The 18305-nt window shown below is 41.9% G+C and overlaps 1 protein-coding gene across 2 annotated transcripts in view; it reads left to right on the forward strand.

Moving 5' to 3' along the window:
• Positions 1-18305, forward strand: part of TTBK1 (tau tubulin kinase 1) — a 118198-nt gene that overhangs the window by 51824 nt on the left and 48069 nt on the right. The window contains exons 1-4 of one of the 2 annotated variants that reach the window (XM_075496645.1): positions 3086-3171; positions 7411-7476; positions 9008-9100; positions 9832-9957. In XM_075496645.1, coding sequence (XP_075352760.1) covers positions 9011-9100; positions 9832-9957 — 216 coding nt within the window. In that variant the 5' untranslated portion in view covers positions 3086-3171; positions 7411-7476; positions 9008-9010. Of the gene's footprint in view, positions 1-3085; positions 3172-7410; positions 7477-9007; positions 9101-9831; positions 9958-18305 lie in introns of those variants that run through there. The other variant, XM_075496646.1, reaches the window with a different exon arrangement.

Below are 18305 nucleotides of genomic sequence, written 5' to 3' on the forward strand. Positions count from 1 at the left end.
ATTTTCCAAATGTCTATGCATAGTGTTAAAAATAAACTTTGCTGCAGTGAACAAGGTATTAGAAAAGGAGAGTATGGTATGTTTTTCTACTAAGTAGTTCTGCCCCCACTGGAAAACGAGCTACAAAATAACACAAAGGATATTAACTCCTACATCCTAAGACCCCAGATATTCAAACATAGAAGCCCGGCAGCTTTATACTTACTTGGTACTTAAAATATATGTGAAGCTGTAATGTAATGTAGGAGATTAACATTTTGCAGTAGAATAAACAGATTTGTGGAGCTGTAGTACTTGGAGTACTATATTAGCTTAGGAAGGGATATAATTTTTGTCTTGAACTTTGTATTGTAAAAAGGTAATTGGAGAAAAGGCTGAAAGCACAGCATAGTCACATTGGTTCACACAGAGATGGGGAAAAGGAAAAAAAAAAGGACCTATGTCTTTAAAAATATTGCACATTTAATATATTATAGAAATGCTGTTTCTGTGGGAATGGGTTAGTTATAAAACAGATCATCACGAAAATTATGTAAAGGTTCTCATTGTTACTTTCATTGTTGGAGTAGCAAATTTGGAGAAGGGAGTTCATGTTCTGGTTTAAAAAATTACAACTACAGAAAGCCAGTGCAGTTGGAATTAAATGTATGAAAAGCAGACTAGCTGATGAATTTGAAAATCTATTAGCAAGCAGAGACTCTTGTATCTTGTTACAACTAGCTGTTTCTCTGCTTTCTTCCCCTGGAAGCCCTGGTTCAGTGAGGGTGACCTCAGATCATCTACATCAGGTTGCTGGCGGTTTTATTTTATGTAGAGCTCTCTGGTTAGAGCTCTTGTGCTACAGGGATGAGGGAAAAGGAAGGACAGCTAAGGCTTGAATTCCATATATGCCTGCAGGGAACTGAGATCCCATTTTCCATTTCCGAGTGTCTTTACTGCCAAGCTTCAGGGGGGATACGATATGTCTGAATGTGTCATTCCTTCTGGTCAATGCTGTTCCACTTGAAGCTCTGATTATTCTTTGCACTGGACTAACAGAGAGAGGAAAAGAAAACTATTACTGTGTCCAGTGGTGAGGGAACAGGGGCTTCAGTCCCTGGGCAAGTGAATGTTGAGTTGGATTGCAGGTCAAGGCTCCCCTCCATCAGGTAAGTGCATTTGCTGCCAGGTTACAGAGTACCTGTCATACACTTTCTCTCTTTTGGTAATAAATACTCAATTATTCTGTGCAAAAGGGATCCTTTCCAACATGGATGCTCTTAGACTTGCATCTCAAAGCACCCTGTGGCTTAGGGGTGAGGAGGTACTCTGGAAGGAGGGAGATGTGGTTTTCATGTCTGTCCAAGGGGTGGAGAGATCTGAACTTAGCTCTGCCTCATCTCAGTGATTGCCACGACTGTCTTTTGTCTTACTCCTTTTGGTAGAAAAGGACCGTCTTCTCCATCTGACTCCAGGAAAGCATTATGAGCTGTAAACCCCAAATGAGGTGTGACTAACTCTACAGTGCTTTCCAAAACATTTCCATTTCAGTGGTTCCCCTGCTCTGTGTTACAGCACATGAAAAACTTATCTTACTTAGCACTCCCCATGCTTTCCATGGGGATATTCTGTGCTACTTGTTCCCCTATGGGACCATGCATGTAAGAAACAAGTGCAGCTCTGAGGCCAAAATTATCTTGTTAAAAATCAAATGGTAATTGAATAATACTATTACAGCTGGGATAAGGTTTTGATTAAAAAATGCTCATTCTTAGTCCTGTTTCTAATGTGAGAAAGTCATCCTCATCTCCAGCACAAGTTCTGGCACAGGAATTGCATGATGAGATCGTTAGCGGGTGCTATTCAGAAAGACAAAATTATTACCTTGGTCTTTTCTGATGTTAAAATCCACTGGAAATTTTGAATTCTCTTAAAGTAAAGAAGGAAAGATGGCATTTTAACTCGTCTCCTTTGGGTGTTTTGCTTTGGAAAGAATAGTAGGAGACTATTAAGTAACTTTCTGAAAACTAAATTTCGTGCAAAATCTACGGAATTCTTAGAACTTGCACATTTTTAGGGAAGAGGAATACTGAGACTCATAAATAAGAAACTCCATTGGGTTGATTGCTTTTGATTAGCTGATTTCTATTAGAGTAAGTATCTCTCAGCCAAGGTCTTTCCTCAGTTACTGAATTGAGTTTAAAGGTTATAGAATATATTATAATATTGGCTCTTGCCTCTGATCAGAGTGGCCCTCATGTTTCCATACTGTGCAATTCACATCTTAAGATACAGTGACTGCTCACATGGCCTAAAAGCAGCACTGACTTTCATTCTGCTCTCTTTCAAACCACTGTGCTGCATCCCAGCACAGACAGCAGAGACCCCTCTATTTCTAGGTGGAGCACTGCAGCAATCATCAGGGAAGGGGAAAATGCCTGAAGTTGGCAGCTGTGAAGGCTGTAAAGTTGTCGAGCCAGTGATTGTATGGAGATTGATGGTGAGAAAGCAAGGTGGTGGTTGCAGGAAAAGCCATATATCTTGGGTGGGAACCCATGACAATTCAAATGGGGAAGGGGACATCTCTATTAATTTTTAGAAACTTACGCACTAACGTTAGAACTTGCTCTGGGTGAAAAGGGCAAGAGATGAGAGAGAGCAAATCGCCTTGCTGGTTATTAGATCAGTTTGACTGGGGGAGGAAGGAAGGTGTAGGTATCAGATAATTTTAGGAAGGAAAATCACAGTAGAACCATACAACTGACCTGTGGTTAGGCTGTATGCATCTCTGCTCTCAACTTTGTTTTTTACACTATTAGGTGTTGATATGTGAGCAGGGGGAAGTTAGTCTCTAGAGGGACCCCTCTCACCACTTTACAGAGCACTCACAAACCACACAGACTCTCTCAAGGCTTTGTGTAAATGAAACTAAATACAGCATGGGCCAACAGCCCTGGGAAGGATGCTGGAAGAAGGCAACAGCTAAACAAGAGACCCAGGTTTCTGGAGGGATACGATATTGAATTGTTTTTTAATTCATTTCTGTTTAATTTTTTTCTCATTTTCTTGTTTTTTATCATGTTTTTCTTTGGGTTTCTCTCTGTTTTACAGTTCTTTTGGGCTCTTCTTTTGAGGCTGTGTTTGATGCGTTGGCTTCCCATCCGCTGCTCGTAACCATCTCTGCTATGAGTTGTGAGTGAGCCATCACCATGCTTCTGGGTTTTCATTTTGTTTTGTGCTTTTGTTATATATAGAAGTCCGAATTACACCTGGTTTTCTTTTTTCCCTCATGATATGTTTGTTTTTCAGCAGGATCGTCACAGCTACCTAAATGTGATGCAGAGGCCTAGAACACTTGGGATTCTGCCTGAGGGGATGGCAGACATTTGGGTGGTGCCAGAGACTGATTTTGTCACTTCTGTGGTTTCAGAGGCAAGGGGAGGGGAGTTCTCTCATCTTACGTTTTTTGCTCCAGCTTCCTCTATTCATTTCTGATTTCTCATTGGGATAAAATATACTACTGTCATTAATGATTCTACAAAGCGCTGCTGTTTAAATTAGCAAGTTAAAACACATATAAGAGGTGCAGAATTTGTCTCCACAGAAGAGGTGGAGATGTATATCCCTGTATCTCTACCATGAGCCTAACCGATGGAAGCAGGAGATTCCTAGAAGTCACAGAGATACTTCCTTTTAGTTCAGTTAAAGCTTCCTTTCACTTTTCCTTCTTACCACAACTTTTCCAGCAAGTCATTTCAATCCAAGATATATCTCCAAGTGCTTCCCGTGATCTGTGGCATTCCTCTTTCCCCTTACCACCTTCTCTTCGATCTGTGCTAACTTCCTTTTCATTTTCTTACTGCTGGAAATCCTTTTCCTGTTTCCAGGAGAGGTGGGTTAATGATCCTAGATGACAGCAGGCCTGCCAGGGGCAAAGGTGGTGGATCTCATGAGGTCTTTGCACAGGCTTCCAGAAAGTTGGGAAGGAACCAGCGGTCATGTTCCGTGAGAGTACCACAGGCATAAGAAATGACAGGAGGAAAGTACTGGCATCCAAATATGGGTTTTTAGGAAGGAAGCTGGAAACCGGGACATTCAAAATATCAATCTAGAGACCAGTGAGGCAAGAGGAAAAATTTTAATCTTTATGTATGAACGTGGTGTAAGGAGCAGGGATTCAGATTAATGAGGAAATATGAGCACTCCTGAAATAAAGGGAGCATATACAGGAAAGATAGGCTTCATGTCAATCATAAGGGAGACACTGTTGGCACTTAAAATACAAATGATCATGAGTGTTTGAACTGGAGAATGATGAAAAGCTGATGGGTGCAAAAGAGCGCAGTTTGGAACAATGCATCCACTTCATACAGGATTTTGTTACCTAATTCTGTCTTCGTGAGGTAGTGTACATTGCTAATATATTGAAAGGAACACAGAGTATCATTTTTGCTCTGTGGTAGTGATCTAACACATTCTCCCAAGTTAAAACTAATTTTAAACCAAGCTTCTAACACAATACAATATACTTCATAACTCTGCCATCTCCCTGACAGCTGTGTGTAATAAATTACTTTAGGTTTGTGCTAGACACAATCTGAATGCAGGAAGAGATATACTTTACTCTGAGTAACATTTTTGATAGTAATACTGAGGTGGAAAAATTAAAAAATAAATCATGTATGGTTTAAAATTGTATTTCAGCTTGCTAGCTTATTACCTTCTTATCATTTTGGGGATTCAAATCGGTTGGGTTATATATGATTCCATAGTCTGAAGCTCCTAACTGTTACAATTTCAGTTCTGTGTCAAACGTGGACCAGTCTGGACAGCAAGGATGCTTTATCCAGGCTCTTTCCCACTGCTGGGCAATGCAGTGGTGGGATTAAATTTATTAACTGGAAGAAATGAAGTGTGTAAAGAAATCAGCTGGAAAATTTATGTTGATGAATTTGGAAGAAAAGTCAATAACAGTTGGGTATACAGCATGTGCTACAATAAATGCTCAGGCAGGAGCTGTTTGTTTGGATGAAAAACAAGGTATCTCCACAGCCATGGAAATATTTGATTGCAGTGATTAGCAACACAGTCAAAAGGCATAACTAATTGCCTTGTGACTGGCAGGGCAGTCAAATATGGTTAAAAAAGGTGAAACCTTTATGAGAAAAAGATGCTGTTAACATGGTTAGCATCTGCCTATTTTGTTCAAAGCTGTAAACGTCCTGTCAAAACAATTGCAAAGTCTTGCTCAGTTGCAGTGCTCTCCCTTCACTGAGGTACCACATGAGAGAGGACTGGAGAGAGTGCCCTTTGGGTTCAGCTGCAGGACTGCCTTGGTGAACTGTTTCATGTTGGCTGTGGGACAGTTAAAAGATGGATGGGCTTTTGGTTTGCTTCTGAAAGAGGAGGGGAATACATTTGCAAACTGCCTAGAGTTGGTTTCAGACTAGATCTAATTAAACACTGCAAAGATAGCCTGTCTGCCAGAAATAGTAAGTATTGATCTAAAAAGATTTTCAGAGACATTGCCAACCATACTGAAACCAGCACATGTGGTACTTGGTTCAGTACATACACAGTTGATAACTGAAGACATTGAAGTAGGGAAAGAACATAAAAGACAGACTCCCATGGACTGCAAACATTGAACAATATTTGTTCTGAAAACATTATGGGTTACACACTAGAATTGTTCACAATATCCTCTTATTGTACGGCTCATGAAAAGTATCCAAACACACTAGCTTCCACTCATAATGGAAAAGAGGAATGCCCTCTTGCTTTTGAATATGTAGAGGACATTTACGGTGATGGCTGATTCCAACAGGCGTATTCCAGCGGCCAGTATTCTGCTTTTCAGGAACTCACATCAGTGAATTCACTGGAATTCTGAAAAATATTTTGCAGTCATTTTTCAGTGGGAATCCTAAATGTATGCTCCAGGAGGAATGAGGTACATGATCATGAATATAATATCTCGACTATTACCTGCTGCTAAATAAGTAGCTTATAGCTCAAGCTGGTGTAGTGCAAGATTAAATGCTCCATTAAGTGCATGGGATATGCATATGGGTTCTCCTTGTGGAGTGTTTGATTAATGTAAAGGAGCTGTAAGAGACTTGTAGCTTTTTTTGCTTGGAGTCACTATAGCTTAAGAGCTGCATTATATGCCATTCAGGTGTGTGTTAGTGGCACAGTGTTGGTGAACTTGTTTAAAAAACATTTGAAGTTTTATTCTTGCTGAGAGTATTGTCACTCAGAGCATTCCCTGTACCCAAAAGGAAGCAACTGAATTGTACGTATTTAAACTGACAGAAGGGTACCCTAGAATAAAAGTACAGAGTTTTGGGCTTAGTTCTGAAAGTATAAGGCACAGCTGAAAGAACAAACATGAATCAACTGACCTAGGTGGGGCAAGTTACCCAGTGAGAGTTGTTATTAATGTGCTCAAATTTCTGCAAGAGTAGGATCTTAATTATGAGTATGTTTAGTTCTTTGCCCAAGCTTAGCCTTATGGTGGAAGATGTCTGGGCCTGAACCTGGTTTTGCCACATGAATTTTGAAAGCACTGCTGTTAACTCTGGTGCTTCTAGCTAAGGTGAAAGGATTTGGTGGATGTCATTATTTAAATGCAATTTTTTCAGAACAATGACATCTTCAGTAAGTGAACTCACATGGTCTAATGTTCTTGTGAGGGCAGCAGTGGAAAGAGTTGGAAGTGTTGCTCAGCCCCCCCAGAACAGAGAAAGCCTTGAGCTCGGAGGAATAGTCACAGGAGGACTGCCTTCTTCCCAAGGCCGCTATATCAAGCCTTCACTCCCCGAGGACACGAAGAACAAGAAGATCAGAGAAAGAGAAAATAAAGATACGTGGTTTAGGATATACTAGGAAGACTGGAAAAAAGCAAGAACTCTGCAAGTCAGAGGTTCTTAATTTACAGAGGTCCTCTGTAAGTCTTACAGAGGATGTTGACAAGCAGTGTTAGCAAATGCGTATGGTCATCTGCCGTGTCTCAGAGTAGGGGATCCCCATTCTTGTCCTGACCAGGCTGCCCTCAGGCTTTGCTTAGCTCACACTATTCATGACTCAGTTTTGCACTTGTGCTTCTTTACTAGCTTTTCCCTTGACCTGGAGTTTAAAAAGGAAAATATGATCTTGGATAATGTTCTTAGCTCTATGCCTAGACTATTACTATTCTAACTTATCACTGTAACCACCTTGCCCTCTCTCTAAAATAAGCTTTTCTAGAAATGCAGAATTGGAGAATGCTGCCTGTTTAGCTGGCTGCTAGAGCAGATGAAGGCAGTAAGAGCTTTGTATCCCTTGGGTACATAGGAAATAACAGTATAGATGAGAAGTTCTCAGGAGTTAGCTGCACAAGGGATTTAGTAATCTGCTCTGTCTCTGAGATTTTCTGTTGTCTCCCTTCAGCCTCGCAATGTTGCTGGTTTTCGAGGAACGGTCCGCTATGCTTCGGTGAATGCACACAAAAACCGAGTGAGTATTTTGGGGTTATAAGGAGTTAACAGCAAGGTTAGTTCTCCTCAGAAACCTCTTTTCAGCAGCAGAGGAGTAAGAGGTGTGAGTTCTGGTTTGTTACCTACAGAAGTTAGTATATCAGATTAATTCCATTAGGTGATCAAGGCTGTTGACTGTAAAATCAAAATTATGATTCAGTTATTGGATCCTCTCTAGTTGGCAGCCTTAATAATTGTAATTATTGCAATATCATACACTTTTTTAAGGGTAAAAAACCCCACACTAAAGTGGAAATCGGGTTAAGTGCCAAGCTGCTTGCTGCTAGTTTCTAGCAGAACTTGGCTATGAATTATCAAGTGCCAGGTCCCCAAATCCATTCTCCACCTGGAATTTTTAATGTTAACATCATGCCATCAGGTGAAGAGCCACCTACTGAAAGCTAGGTTTATTTTTCCCTGAAAAGAGCCACTATTTACATAGTGTCTGAACCGTTTCATTCTAAACACTTCCAGAAGTCTCATCCAACATTCTTCTCAAAACACTTTTGTCCTATTTCAGTAATGTTCCTGTGTAGACAGTAAGCTGTAAGTCCTCTGGTTCTTCTGCTAAGTGCTTGCCAGATGGAAACTATCAGCTCTCCTGCATTACCTCCAGGTTTCTGGCCTTCTTTGGGATGAGTCTGTAGGATGACCTGCGACATATGAGGAAGTTTCAAGGTTTTTTTAGGGAAAGGAGTTATTGTCTGCAGGTGGAAAGTGTGATGTGGGGAGGGCAGTTGAATGCCATCATGAATTCATTCTGTTTCTTGGGAGACACTGAGAAACCTGGGGTATAATTTTTGGAAGAGCTGAATAGTGCCAGCTGTAGCTGGCATCAGCTGAAGGTATGTTTAGACACAGAAATTGCTGTATAATGCATGCTATTCTGAGAAATCATGTTCTAGACGTTAGATGTTGAGCACCAAAAATGACTTTGTGTGCTTTGACAATTGCAGCCTTAATCCCCATGTTTCCTCCTGGCCTAGCAAATGCGAAATTGAGAGTGGTATGTGGAAATGTTATAAATCTGTAAATTTTGTGGTGCTTGATGATGACTGTTTTGCAAAAGCCCTTGAGTAAATGCTGTCTTGTGAAAAGAGTTTGAATTATATTTAGCTCAAAAAAGCCAATAAAAAAGACTTTCTACACACAGTTTGGGGTTTTTTTTCTTAATCGAGGTTATTCCACATCCCATTAATAAATGTTCCACTACTGTATACTCAGTGAGGGAGTCTTACAGAAGACTTGTGCTTTGTATAAAAAACTCTTTCCTAGTATATTCACAAAAAGGAAAACAAATTAGGTTATTCAGGTGACTCTATTGACATTGCCAAGTTTAATAAATGCTTGGTTTTGCATCTTTAGTCTTTAATCTGGCTTCTTTAATCACTGAATGAGAAGTATGATTGACTTCCTGCTTTTTAAAATGAGGTAGCTCATCCAGAGAGCACATCTGGACTACTGAGCAGCATGGAACTTTGCTCCTCAGTCTTCATCTCTCTTTTCTCCAGGAGATGGGTAGACATGATGATCTGTGGTCCCTCTTTTACATGTTGGTGGAGTTTGCGGTTGGTCAGCTTCCATGGCGAAAGATCAAAGATAAGGTAGGAAACCTAGTGTCTGTGCTTAAGATAGGGTGCTACGTTTTTATTATTATGACTCTTATTATTCCTCCTGCAGCTCAGTGCAACTTTTTGCTGAAGTAAAGCCAGATCCTGCTTTTCATCAGATCTTGTTGCAAGATGCTAACCTGCTTTTGTGTGTTCTGATGCACAGTGTGGAGCTTGTCTTATTTGGAGTAGCTAGACATTTTCTTATGCATGGTGTTAATCATATTTGATCAAGCAACTTTGACTTTGTTCTGGCAAAGCAAACAACAAAAGTGGAAAGGCTTACCTGTCCTTTTGACAAATAAACAGAGCCTTTAGAAAGGTGAGAGGATAATGGTTTGCCATGCCAAACAAGTCAAATGGGAATTGCAACTGGAAGGTTAAACAGGATGAAGCTAACTGTTCATGTTGTCTTGGAAATACTTTGTGCTAGAGAATAAAATCCCTGGAAAGAAATAGGTCACCTGTGCAGAAGGCTCTGCTAAAGTGACAGCTTCTGAAGAGTGTTTCTGACTTGGGATTCCCCTTTGACCTTTGCCTGCAGTGATCAACCTCACTTTGCTAGGGACACCAAACAGGAGAAGTGTGTAGACACAGTGCTGGGTCTATGAAGAGGCAGTGTTCCAGGAACGATAAGACTAGATGGTATTCCAGGAATGATAAGACTGAACGAATATGAAGCAATAGAAGAGATTCTTGGCTCTGAAATATTTTCTTTTTTCCAGGAGCAGGTTGGCATGATAAAAGAAAAGTATGAACACCGAATGCTGCTAAAACACATGCCTTCAGAGTTCCACCTTTTTCTGGATCATATTGCAAGCCTAGACTACTTCACCAAGCCAGACTATCAGGTAGGAGCCTTTCTTTGTTACCAATCTGATGCATGGCACTCTGGATTGGCATTTGGATTTTCTAACATTTCTATGCACGTGTTCATATCTCACTGAGGAATGCCTTTCCTAGGACCAGGAGAAAAAGGTTGGACTGTACAGTTCTTCAACATCTCAAAAGTTTTTTCTTCTCCTTCCACCACCCTGTCCAAAATAATCCTGTACTCCAGACCAGAAAGCTCTTTCCAAGCAACAGAGTACTCTTGGCTTTCATTAACACACAAAAGTTTTGAGATACTCCAAATGTGATGGAATTTTAGCACAGCTTGCCAAAGTCTGCAAAGAGCCTACACCAACAGCTCAACAGTGCACACCAACCCCTTTGTTTTCTTGCAGACTCATATGGGCCTTAGCTATTATTATCTCTTTCTTGAATATTCATCTTAAGATTTTTTTTTCCTCCCATTCACTGTTTGCTGTCAGCACATATGTGATCAGTTACAGTAGCTCAACTAACACAATATAACTGAGGCAACTTGATTCTGTGTCCCTTTTTTATCACAGTGGTTTTCTCTGTACATTAAAGCCAGAGTGATGAAAACAACATTTTATTAGCAGATCTGTGCAGTCTTATATGAGTGCCTGCCCCTGTTGGTAGTGCATCAGATGAGTGGGAAAATGGTAGGAGGGTGTTCCAGCAAAGTCTCTCCAAGAGTGCTTTTGTATTTTAGCCATGTACGTGTTGCAGCATAGCAACCACAACTCTTTAAAAAAAGAAAAAAAAAGTTAAATACTTTTTGGATAATACAGTGGAAAAATAACAAATAATAAGATGATGGGCTATAGAGGGCTGGAGGTGGACTGAGGAGATGCTGAGGGAGCTGGATTTGTTTAGGCTGGAGAAGAAAAGTCAAAGAGAGGATCTGATTGCTGTCTTCCACTGCCTCAAGGATCGTTCTGGGGAGAATAGAGGCAGACTTTTCTCAGAGGCAGCAAGGGAAATTGTGACTAAATCTAGGGGGGGGGGGGGGGATCAGAATGAGGGTTCTTAAGTACGGAACAGGTACCTAGAGAAGCTGTGGAATTTCCATCCTTGGGGATTTCCAAAAGTTGACTGCATGAGGAACTTGATCTGACTTTGCAATTAGTCCTGGTTTGAGCAGATGGTTGGATTAGAGATCTCCAAAGCTCCTTTTGAACCTGCATCCTCCTATATTCTATTCCAGTTTAAAATAATTGTGTCCTAATGGTACTGAAAAGCCATCCTTGAGGTGGAAATGGAAGGAGATGTTTCCAGACAATTTTAGTGCAGTACAAATCACGAACAATTCTTTCACAGTAAGGGATTTGTCTGAAGCTGTGAATTGCCTCTTCGCCTTCAGTTTCTTGCAGGTGCAGCTCTGGGAAGAAGCCTCCAAAAGGGAACTCCCCACAAAAGTCTGGCACCTGCAGCTTGCCACCAAACACTGATTCTTCTAGCTTGACTTGGAGGCCTATTCCAGCCAGCAAATTCTCCAAACATCTCCGCTCCAGAGATGTCTTTACATTGATTTATCTGGATTTATTACTGTGAAAGATTTAAAAGTATATCAGATGGCATCTGAATTTGTCACCAGTACCAGACTCTCAGGGAAATTAGGGAAATTGGGGAAGTATGTCTACTAATATGAAGTCATGTTTTTTTAAAAATTGGAATGACAAGATTAGAAATAAGGAGATAAGAAAAAAATAAGAAATAAGGAAAAAAAAAAGAATAAAATATATATGAATATAATTTGAAGTTACGGTTCACCATTTCCCTTCTTAGTTCTTTAATATATTTCAATTTAAGATGTATGCTAATCACCAGGTGAGGATTATGGCACCAGGTTTGGTGTTTCATATAGCTACCCAGCTCTAGTCGACCTCCGAATTCTCCTCTTTGAGAGAAATTACAATGAAAGGGTAGCTTCACTGGGCTGGAGAAAAGGTTTGTCTGGACTAGTAGCATGTCTCCAAAAGTGTTGGCTGTGGGAAGAATATAAAAGAATCAGCATTCAGTGACATTTCCCCAGAAAACTCTCAAAGCTCGAGGATCAAGGATCCTTGAGGCTCAAGAATCTCCTAAACCAAAAATGTCTCTGTTTCATAGCCCTCAATGAATTTGTCTTCCATGAACTTGTCCAGTCTCCTCCTGAATTCACGTAAACCTTTAGCATCCACCATGTAACAGGGAGGCACCACAGCATAAGTCCTTGCTGTGAGAAGAACTACTTTCTTCTGTTTGTTCTAAGCTTGCCACCTGCCAGCCTTATTTAATGCCCCTTACATCTTGGACATAACTGTGATGGTCCCTAGCCCTTCTCCAGCTTCTCAGCCACACAGAATCTTACAGACCTCCATGGTTGCTCTTCAGTTACTCTTTTGCCCAGACTGAAGGATCCTAGTCTACTTACTTGCTTTTTGCCCAGAAGGAAACCTTTCCACACCTTTGGTTTGTGTCCTCCTCTGAACCTTGTCCCATTGTACCTTTGTGAGGTGGGGACTTGCCAGCGTTGCATGTTCAAGATGTGTGTAGCCCATGAAGTGATAAACTGCCATTATGATATTCTATTCCATTCCTAAGACTTTCTAATATTCTATCTGTTTTATCCAGTGGCAATGGAGTTTTGATTGTTCCCATCTCTGTGTACCAAGTAAAGCTTTGCTTCTTTTGCAGTAGCATGAAGTTTTGATAAAATCCCTCCTCTCCCACCTCCATCATTTTGAAGTGGGGAATGATGCATAAATGCTGCATGTGAACATCCGATAATAAGATCATTCTGATTGCTCCCTCGTCCCTCACTGTCTGAATTCTGATGTATTATCTCTCTAACTTCTCCTGATGTATGTCTTCTGGCTTTGCAGGATGCTGGATATCATAGGATGCTTTTGGCTTTAGAAAGAGGCCAGACATGAATGTAAGAAGAGCCATACTGGGTCAGCCCCTCCTTTCTTGCTTCTTTGTAAATGAGGACAGACAATAGGGGGCTGGCCACTGCTGCTGTCCTCCTTGCTCCAAGTGGTCCGAAGTTTGCCCTGAAGTTTGCAATCTTTTTCTTCAGCTCTGCCACCATCAGCATCTGGGATTGTCCATCTAAGCAGATATGCTAGTGTGAAGGATGGGAAAGGGAGAGGGGTGAAATACACCTATAGCCCTCACCACCATTGTGCAGCACACCTTAACTGTTGCATGAAGGAAAAAGCAACTGCATCTGCTATCTTCAGACTTGTTTTATCACTGTCACAGGAAAAAAGTTTTAGGGGTGGAAGGCAATGCAGATACTTCATCTCAGTGACCCCATGACTTCCTCCTCCCCATCTTTCCTTCTCTGTATTGTTGTTTAAAAAAAAAAAAAAAACACACCGAAAAACCCCCCAAACGAACAAACAAAAAACAGTCCTCTCCCACAATGAGAGCTATATTTCTCCCTCTCTCTCCATCCCGCACTTAGCCTGGTTTATGGCTTTTTCTGTCTTTGTGTGAATTCTCTCCTCTCTGTCTCCTAGTTTTGCAATTCTCCTACTCACATCCTTGTCCCTGTGTGATTGGTTTTTTTCTTTTTTGCACTTGTTAGCCACCATGATTATCTCTCGTTTGCCTCAATTAAGTAATCACACTACTGTCTTTTCCCCTACCAGCTCTGACTGGGAAGATCATAATCTTCCTTAATGCATGAAAATAACATCGCGACTATGGGCTGAGGCTCTGCAGTATCCAAGTAGTCTCCTGCCTTGGGGGGGAAAAGGGGATTACTCCATCGTGTATCTGCAGCAGGTTCAGTCTTACTTAGCCAGTGATCTTAGCTGGGCCTAGAAGCTGATGGGATAGTGAGCCTGTTCTTCCTGGACCTACTCCCCATGGAGGTGAAGGTTGCCAAGATCATACTTGGTCACAGACTGTGGCTCTAGGTCTAGTTCTTAACTATTGACATCTATGCCCCAAGGCCAAGCCATCAAAAAGTGTTTGTCAGTAGTCATCTGCCTTCCCTTGCCATTTTAGATCTCCCTAAGCACACTTTGTGCTGAGTAGTGATTTTGTCAGTTCTGGGCCCCTGAGATCATGTCAGAAGAGAGAGATACCAGGCTGTAACTGAAGACTAAGTGTGACTGGAGACCACTACTTTCTTGACAGATAGATAGAACAAGCTTTGCCTAGGCATAGGTGAAGAAAATGATGGTAGAATAAAATAGTGCTGAGCTGTCACGTGATGGATCTTTCTTACACCTTGTGTTTTTGCACTTCTTGAGCTCATGGCCTCTGACATCAGGCCTGTCCCTTTAATGGATCATTGTCGGTATTGGTTCATGGATCAAACTTCTAGTACTTTCACAGCAGGAGGATGTGGGCATTAGAGCAACATTTTTGTGTTTTCTGACTCATGGGACAGCAAGAAAGACATGCATTTTCCCTGGCATAGTGAAGATAGGATGTGAGAAAAGTGCATGAAAATCTTTTCTACTACAGTTGCATGCTGGGTCCAACTGGTAGAGGCGTAGTTTCAGGTATGGTTGGGGAGGTGGCTGGCTTCTTTCCCCAAAGATTCATCTTTTTGCAATGAGTATCAGAAAAGGAAAGACCTTTTGTCTTGGAAGATTATAGAAATTGGGGTTCCTTTTGCCTGGGATCCCATCAGATTCCCTCAGCTGGTGGATTGTGAATTGCATTTCACCCAAGAAAAAGTGATCACATCACCTGTGATTGTATACGAGACTGGCTGTCTTGTACACCTCCGTAGCAGATGTGGGAAGGTAAGAGCTTTGTACATGGACCTCTTCCTTTAAGATCCAGTCAATACCAGATATTGTCAGAGTATTTGAGAAAGACTCCCTGTGGACAACTAGTGCCAGTTTGACCTCTTTCATGCTGGCCAAGTTATTGGAAGTCTTCCATCATAGGCTCAGTGTTTTCTCTGCAGGCATCCCTCTGGGGCTTACAAACACGTATCAGGAGGATTCCCTTGTCAAAAGGGGACCCCTGCCACTTAAGAGGTGTGCCTAATATTTATATACTGTGTTGGGGATTACAATGCAGATTAGAAACTTGAGCAAGAGTAGCTTCCCACACCTGAAGTTTGTGCTGAAAGATTCCGTCTTCCTAGATGAGCCCCAAAGAATTCAAGGCTGGAGCATCTGGACAATCCATAACTGTTTTGAGACCCTTTTCACCTGATATTTCAGGATTGACTGTGATTCATTTCCTGAACCTTGGCCAGGAGAAGGCATTTGACAAGTTGTATCACGACAGTTTAATGGGTAACTTCTGCACAATTGGCTGCTTCTCTCTCATTCTATGGTATGGTACATGGTATGCTACTACAAAATGTGCAATTAAGCTTTATGTCCCCGTGGACATTAACATCCTTAATAGAGAAACATGTTGGGCCTCTTTTTTTTTACCCCATTAGTGGTTTTAATACTCAAAGAGTTGGAATTGCACATTGTCTTGTGGAAGTTGATGTGCTCTGATGTGACATGGTCTAGACCCAGCACATGGCCTGACAAGCCATGCCCTCACCAACCTAAACCTACTGAGTCATGAGTCCTTGTCCAGTGCTAGGCAGGGAAAGGTACCACAAGGGTTCCCTAGTTCCCATTGCTGTGCCGCAGTTTGGTTTATCCGCTACATTTTCTTCACTGCTTATCCCATTCTGTTGTTAAATCTGGCCCAATAGGAAGCTCAGGAGTCTAAACAGCCCTAAAGGGCCAAAGCTGATCCAGTCCATGCTCTGCCCCTGTTTCAATAACATTCTCCTGTGACTCTGATAACCTTCCAAGGGAAAATTCACTGGGGTGCTATGGATCTCTGCTTACCCTGTAGGTGGGAAAGAGGATCTGATCTGCATTTGTAGCCATTGTCTCCCTTCTCTTTCTGGATCCTGGAGCGGTCGAGTGATTGCTGTATAGTGCAGCTACTCTGAATGAAATACACTGCGTTGTGCCTTGCCTGTTACCTCCCAGGGTTCCAGAATGGCCAACATTTCATTTGTATATGAGGAATTCCCAGTGAGACCTATCCAAACTGTTGGTCTTCCACCACAACTTCCCTATGACTTGGAAGCTCTTTTCCAAGTAAGACCAACTACAGGCACCGTGATAACGGCTTTCTTTCATAGGTCCCCGTCGGCATGTGGTGTTGGGTGTACTGGAGGTTAGTCCTGTCTGGTAGCTTCATGATTTGAGCCTAATTTTTAGGTTACAATTAGGTGTACATAACTTTTTTTACCTGGTGCATGGATGAAAGACATACGCATTATTCTCAACCAGTAGAGAGAAATTGGAATATCTTCCTGCATCAAGGAAGTCTTATGAGAAGATGTTACTTGGTCATCTACTACCTTTTCCTACGTTCCCTCATTACCTGAGCTCAGCCTTCCCTGAAGTCCCTTCATCTAGCCTCAAACCCCATCAAATGGTTACTCATAAAATTTTTGAAAAAAACAATAATACTGTTCATGTATGCACATGTTTCATAATAACTTTCCTTGGTTTTGTGTTCTGTGCAGACACCAAAAGGCTAGGTCTGTTACTGACAAGAAAATATGGCAAGTCAGCCTCTATCTACCCTTATGTCCACGGTATACAAACTAAAAAATTCTTTATGGAGTGGCGTGTACAGGCATAGCTATGGTGGGCATTATTTTCTTGCTGAAGAGGGATGCTGGGCTCGTTATGAAATAACTACTTTTGGAAAGCATGTCCAGGTATTTGAAAGATTAGAAGGGGACTGGGAAGAGTCAGCATGAATTTATCCAGGACAGAACATACCTGCCCAATGTGACTAGCCTTCTGTGAGGAGGTGACTTCTTCTATGGATGTGGAGAGAGCAGTGAATGTTATCTACCTTGACTTTACACAGTCTCTCATAATGTCTTTGTAGCCAGATTGGAAAGAGATGATTTGAATAAGTGGACCACAAGGTTGGTGGCAAATTGTCTGGATTGCTGGGTGTCAGAGGGTTGTGATCAGCAGTGCAAAGTTCAGTTGGTGGCTAGCCACTAGTGGTATCTCTCAGGGAACACTACTGGAGCTAATAGTGTTCAGTGTCTTCACTGAAGACCTGGATGATGGGACAGGCGGACAGAGGACTCTCTCAGCCAGTTCACAGAAGATACCAATATGAGAGAAGCAGCTGATATGCTGAAGGGTAATACTGATACTCAGAGGGACCTTGATGGGCTTACAGGAACCTCATGAGGTTCAGCAAAGGCCAAGTACAAAGTCCTGCACTTGGGATGGAATAAACATGAGGAACAGTACAGGCTAGGGATCAACTAACTGTCTAGGGAGGAGCTCTGCTTCTGCAGACCTGTATGTCTTAGTGGTGACCATGAAACATTAGTGTGTCCTTGTGACAAAGCAAGCTAACCACGTGTTGGGCTGTATTAGGAAGAGTATAGCCAGCAGTGTAAGGGAAGTGATTATTCCCTTCTGCTAGGCACTTGTTAAATCACGTCGGGAAAGCTGTGTCCAGTAGAAGACAGACATACAAACTAGAGTGAGCCCAGTGGAAGGCCACCAAGATGACTGGGAGCTAGAGCACATGCCATAAGGGGAGAGGCTGAGAGAAGTGGGTTTCTTTGACTTTAAGAAGGGAAGTATCAAAGAGGATCCTGGTTTTGCCTTCTGCTACCTATAGGGAGCTAGACTTTTCTGAGGTGCACAGTGAAAGAATGAGATGCAATTGACACAATCCGCAACAAGGGAAATTGCAATTAGGTATATGGGAAAAAGTTATCACCAGGAGCATGTCAAACAGTAGTGGAACTTCATCCTTGGAGACAATCAGAACATAACAGGGCATTGAGCAAGCTGATCTGACTTTGAAACTGGATCTGACTTGAAGGTAAGCCCTGCTTTGAGTAGGGGGTGGACTAGGTGATCACCTGAGTTCCCTTGCAACTTAAAGATGTTTTGAGTTCCAGCTCTATCTGTAGCACCTCCTGTCAAGGCTCTTGCTGTGCTCCTTATCTGACATCCTGTGTAACTGAGGGATCTCTTGTCATCTTCCTCCTGGCTCTACCAAGTTAGCTGTTCTTGGGCCCAGCAGAGCAAAACTCAGTATGGGAGGCTTGCAGTGACTGTGGAAACTCTTCTGATCCCTAATAATATTGTGTCTGCAGGCAGAGGATCCCCAGACAAGGATTCAGTAACTCTTTGCATGACTTCTGGGAGCAGTGGTTGTTGTTAGGACTGTTCTGTGCAGTTTCCCACTCCACTTTCCTCCTTGTAAAGCTTTGACCTTTCATCAGAAGTATAAAGGGTTCCAAGAAAGCTGAGAAGGCTCAATAAGACTATGGAATAGCTTCAGAATAATGGCAGCTGAGGACACTGGTATCCTTCAGCCTGCA

The sequence above is a fragment of the Mycteria americana genome, chromosome 3, assembly GCF_035582795.1.
Source record: "Mycteria americana isolate JAX WOST 10 ecotype Jacksonville Zoo and Gardens chromosome 3, USCA_MyAme_1.0, whole genome shotgun sequence".
Taxonomy (NCBI): domain Eukaryota; kingdom Metazoa; phylum Chordata; class Aves; order Ciconiiformes; family Ciconiidae; genus Mycteria; species Mycteria americana.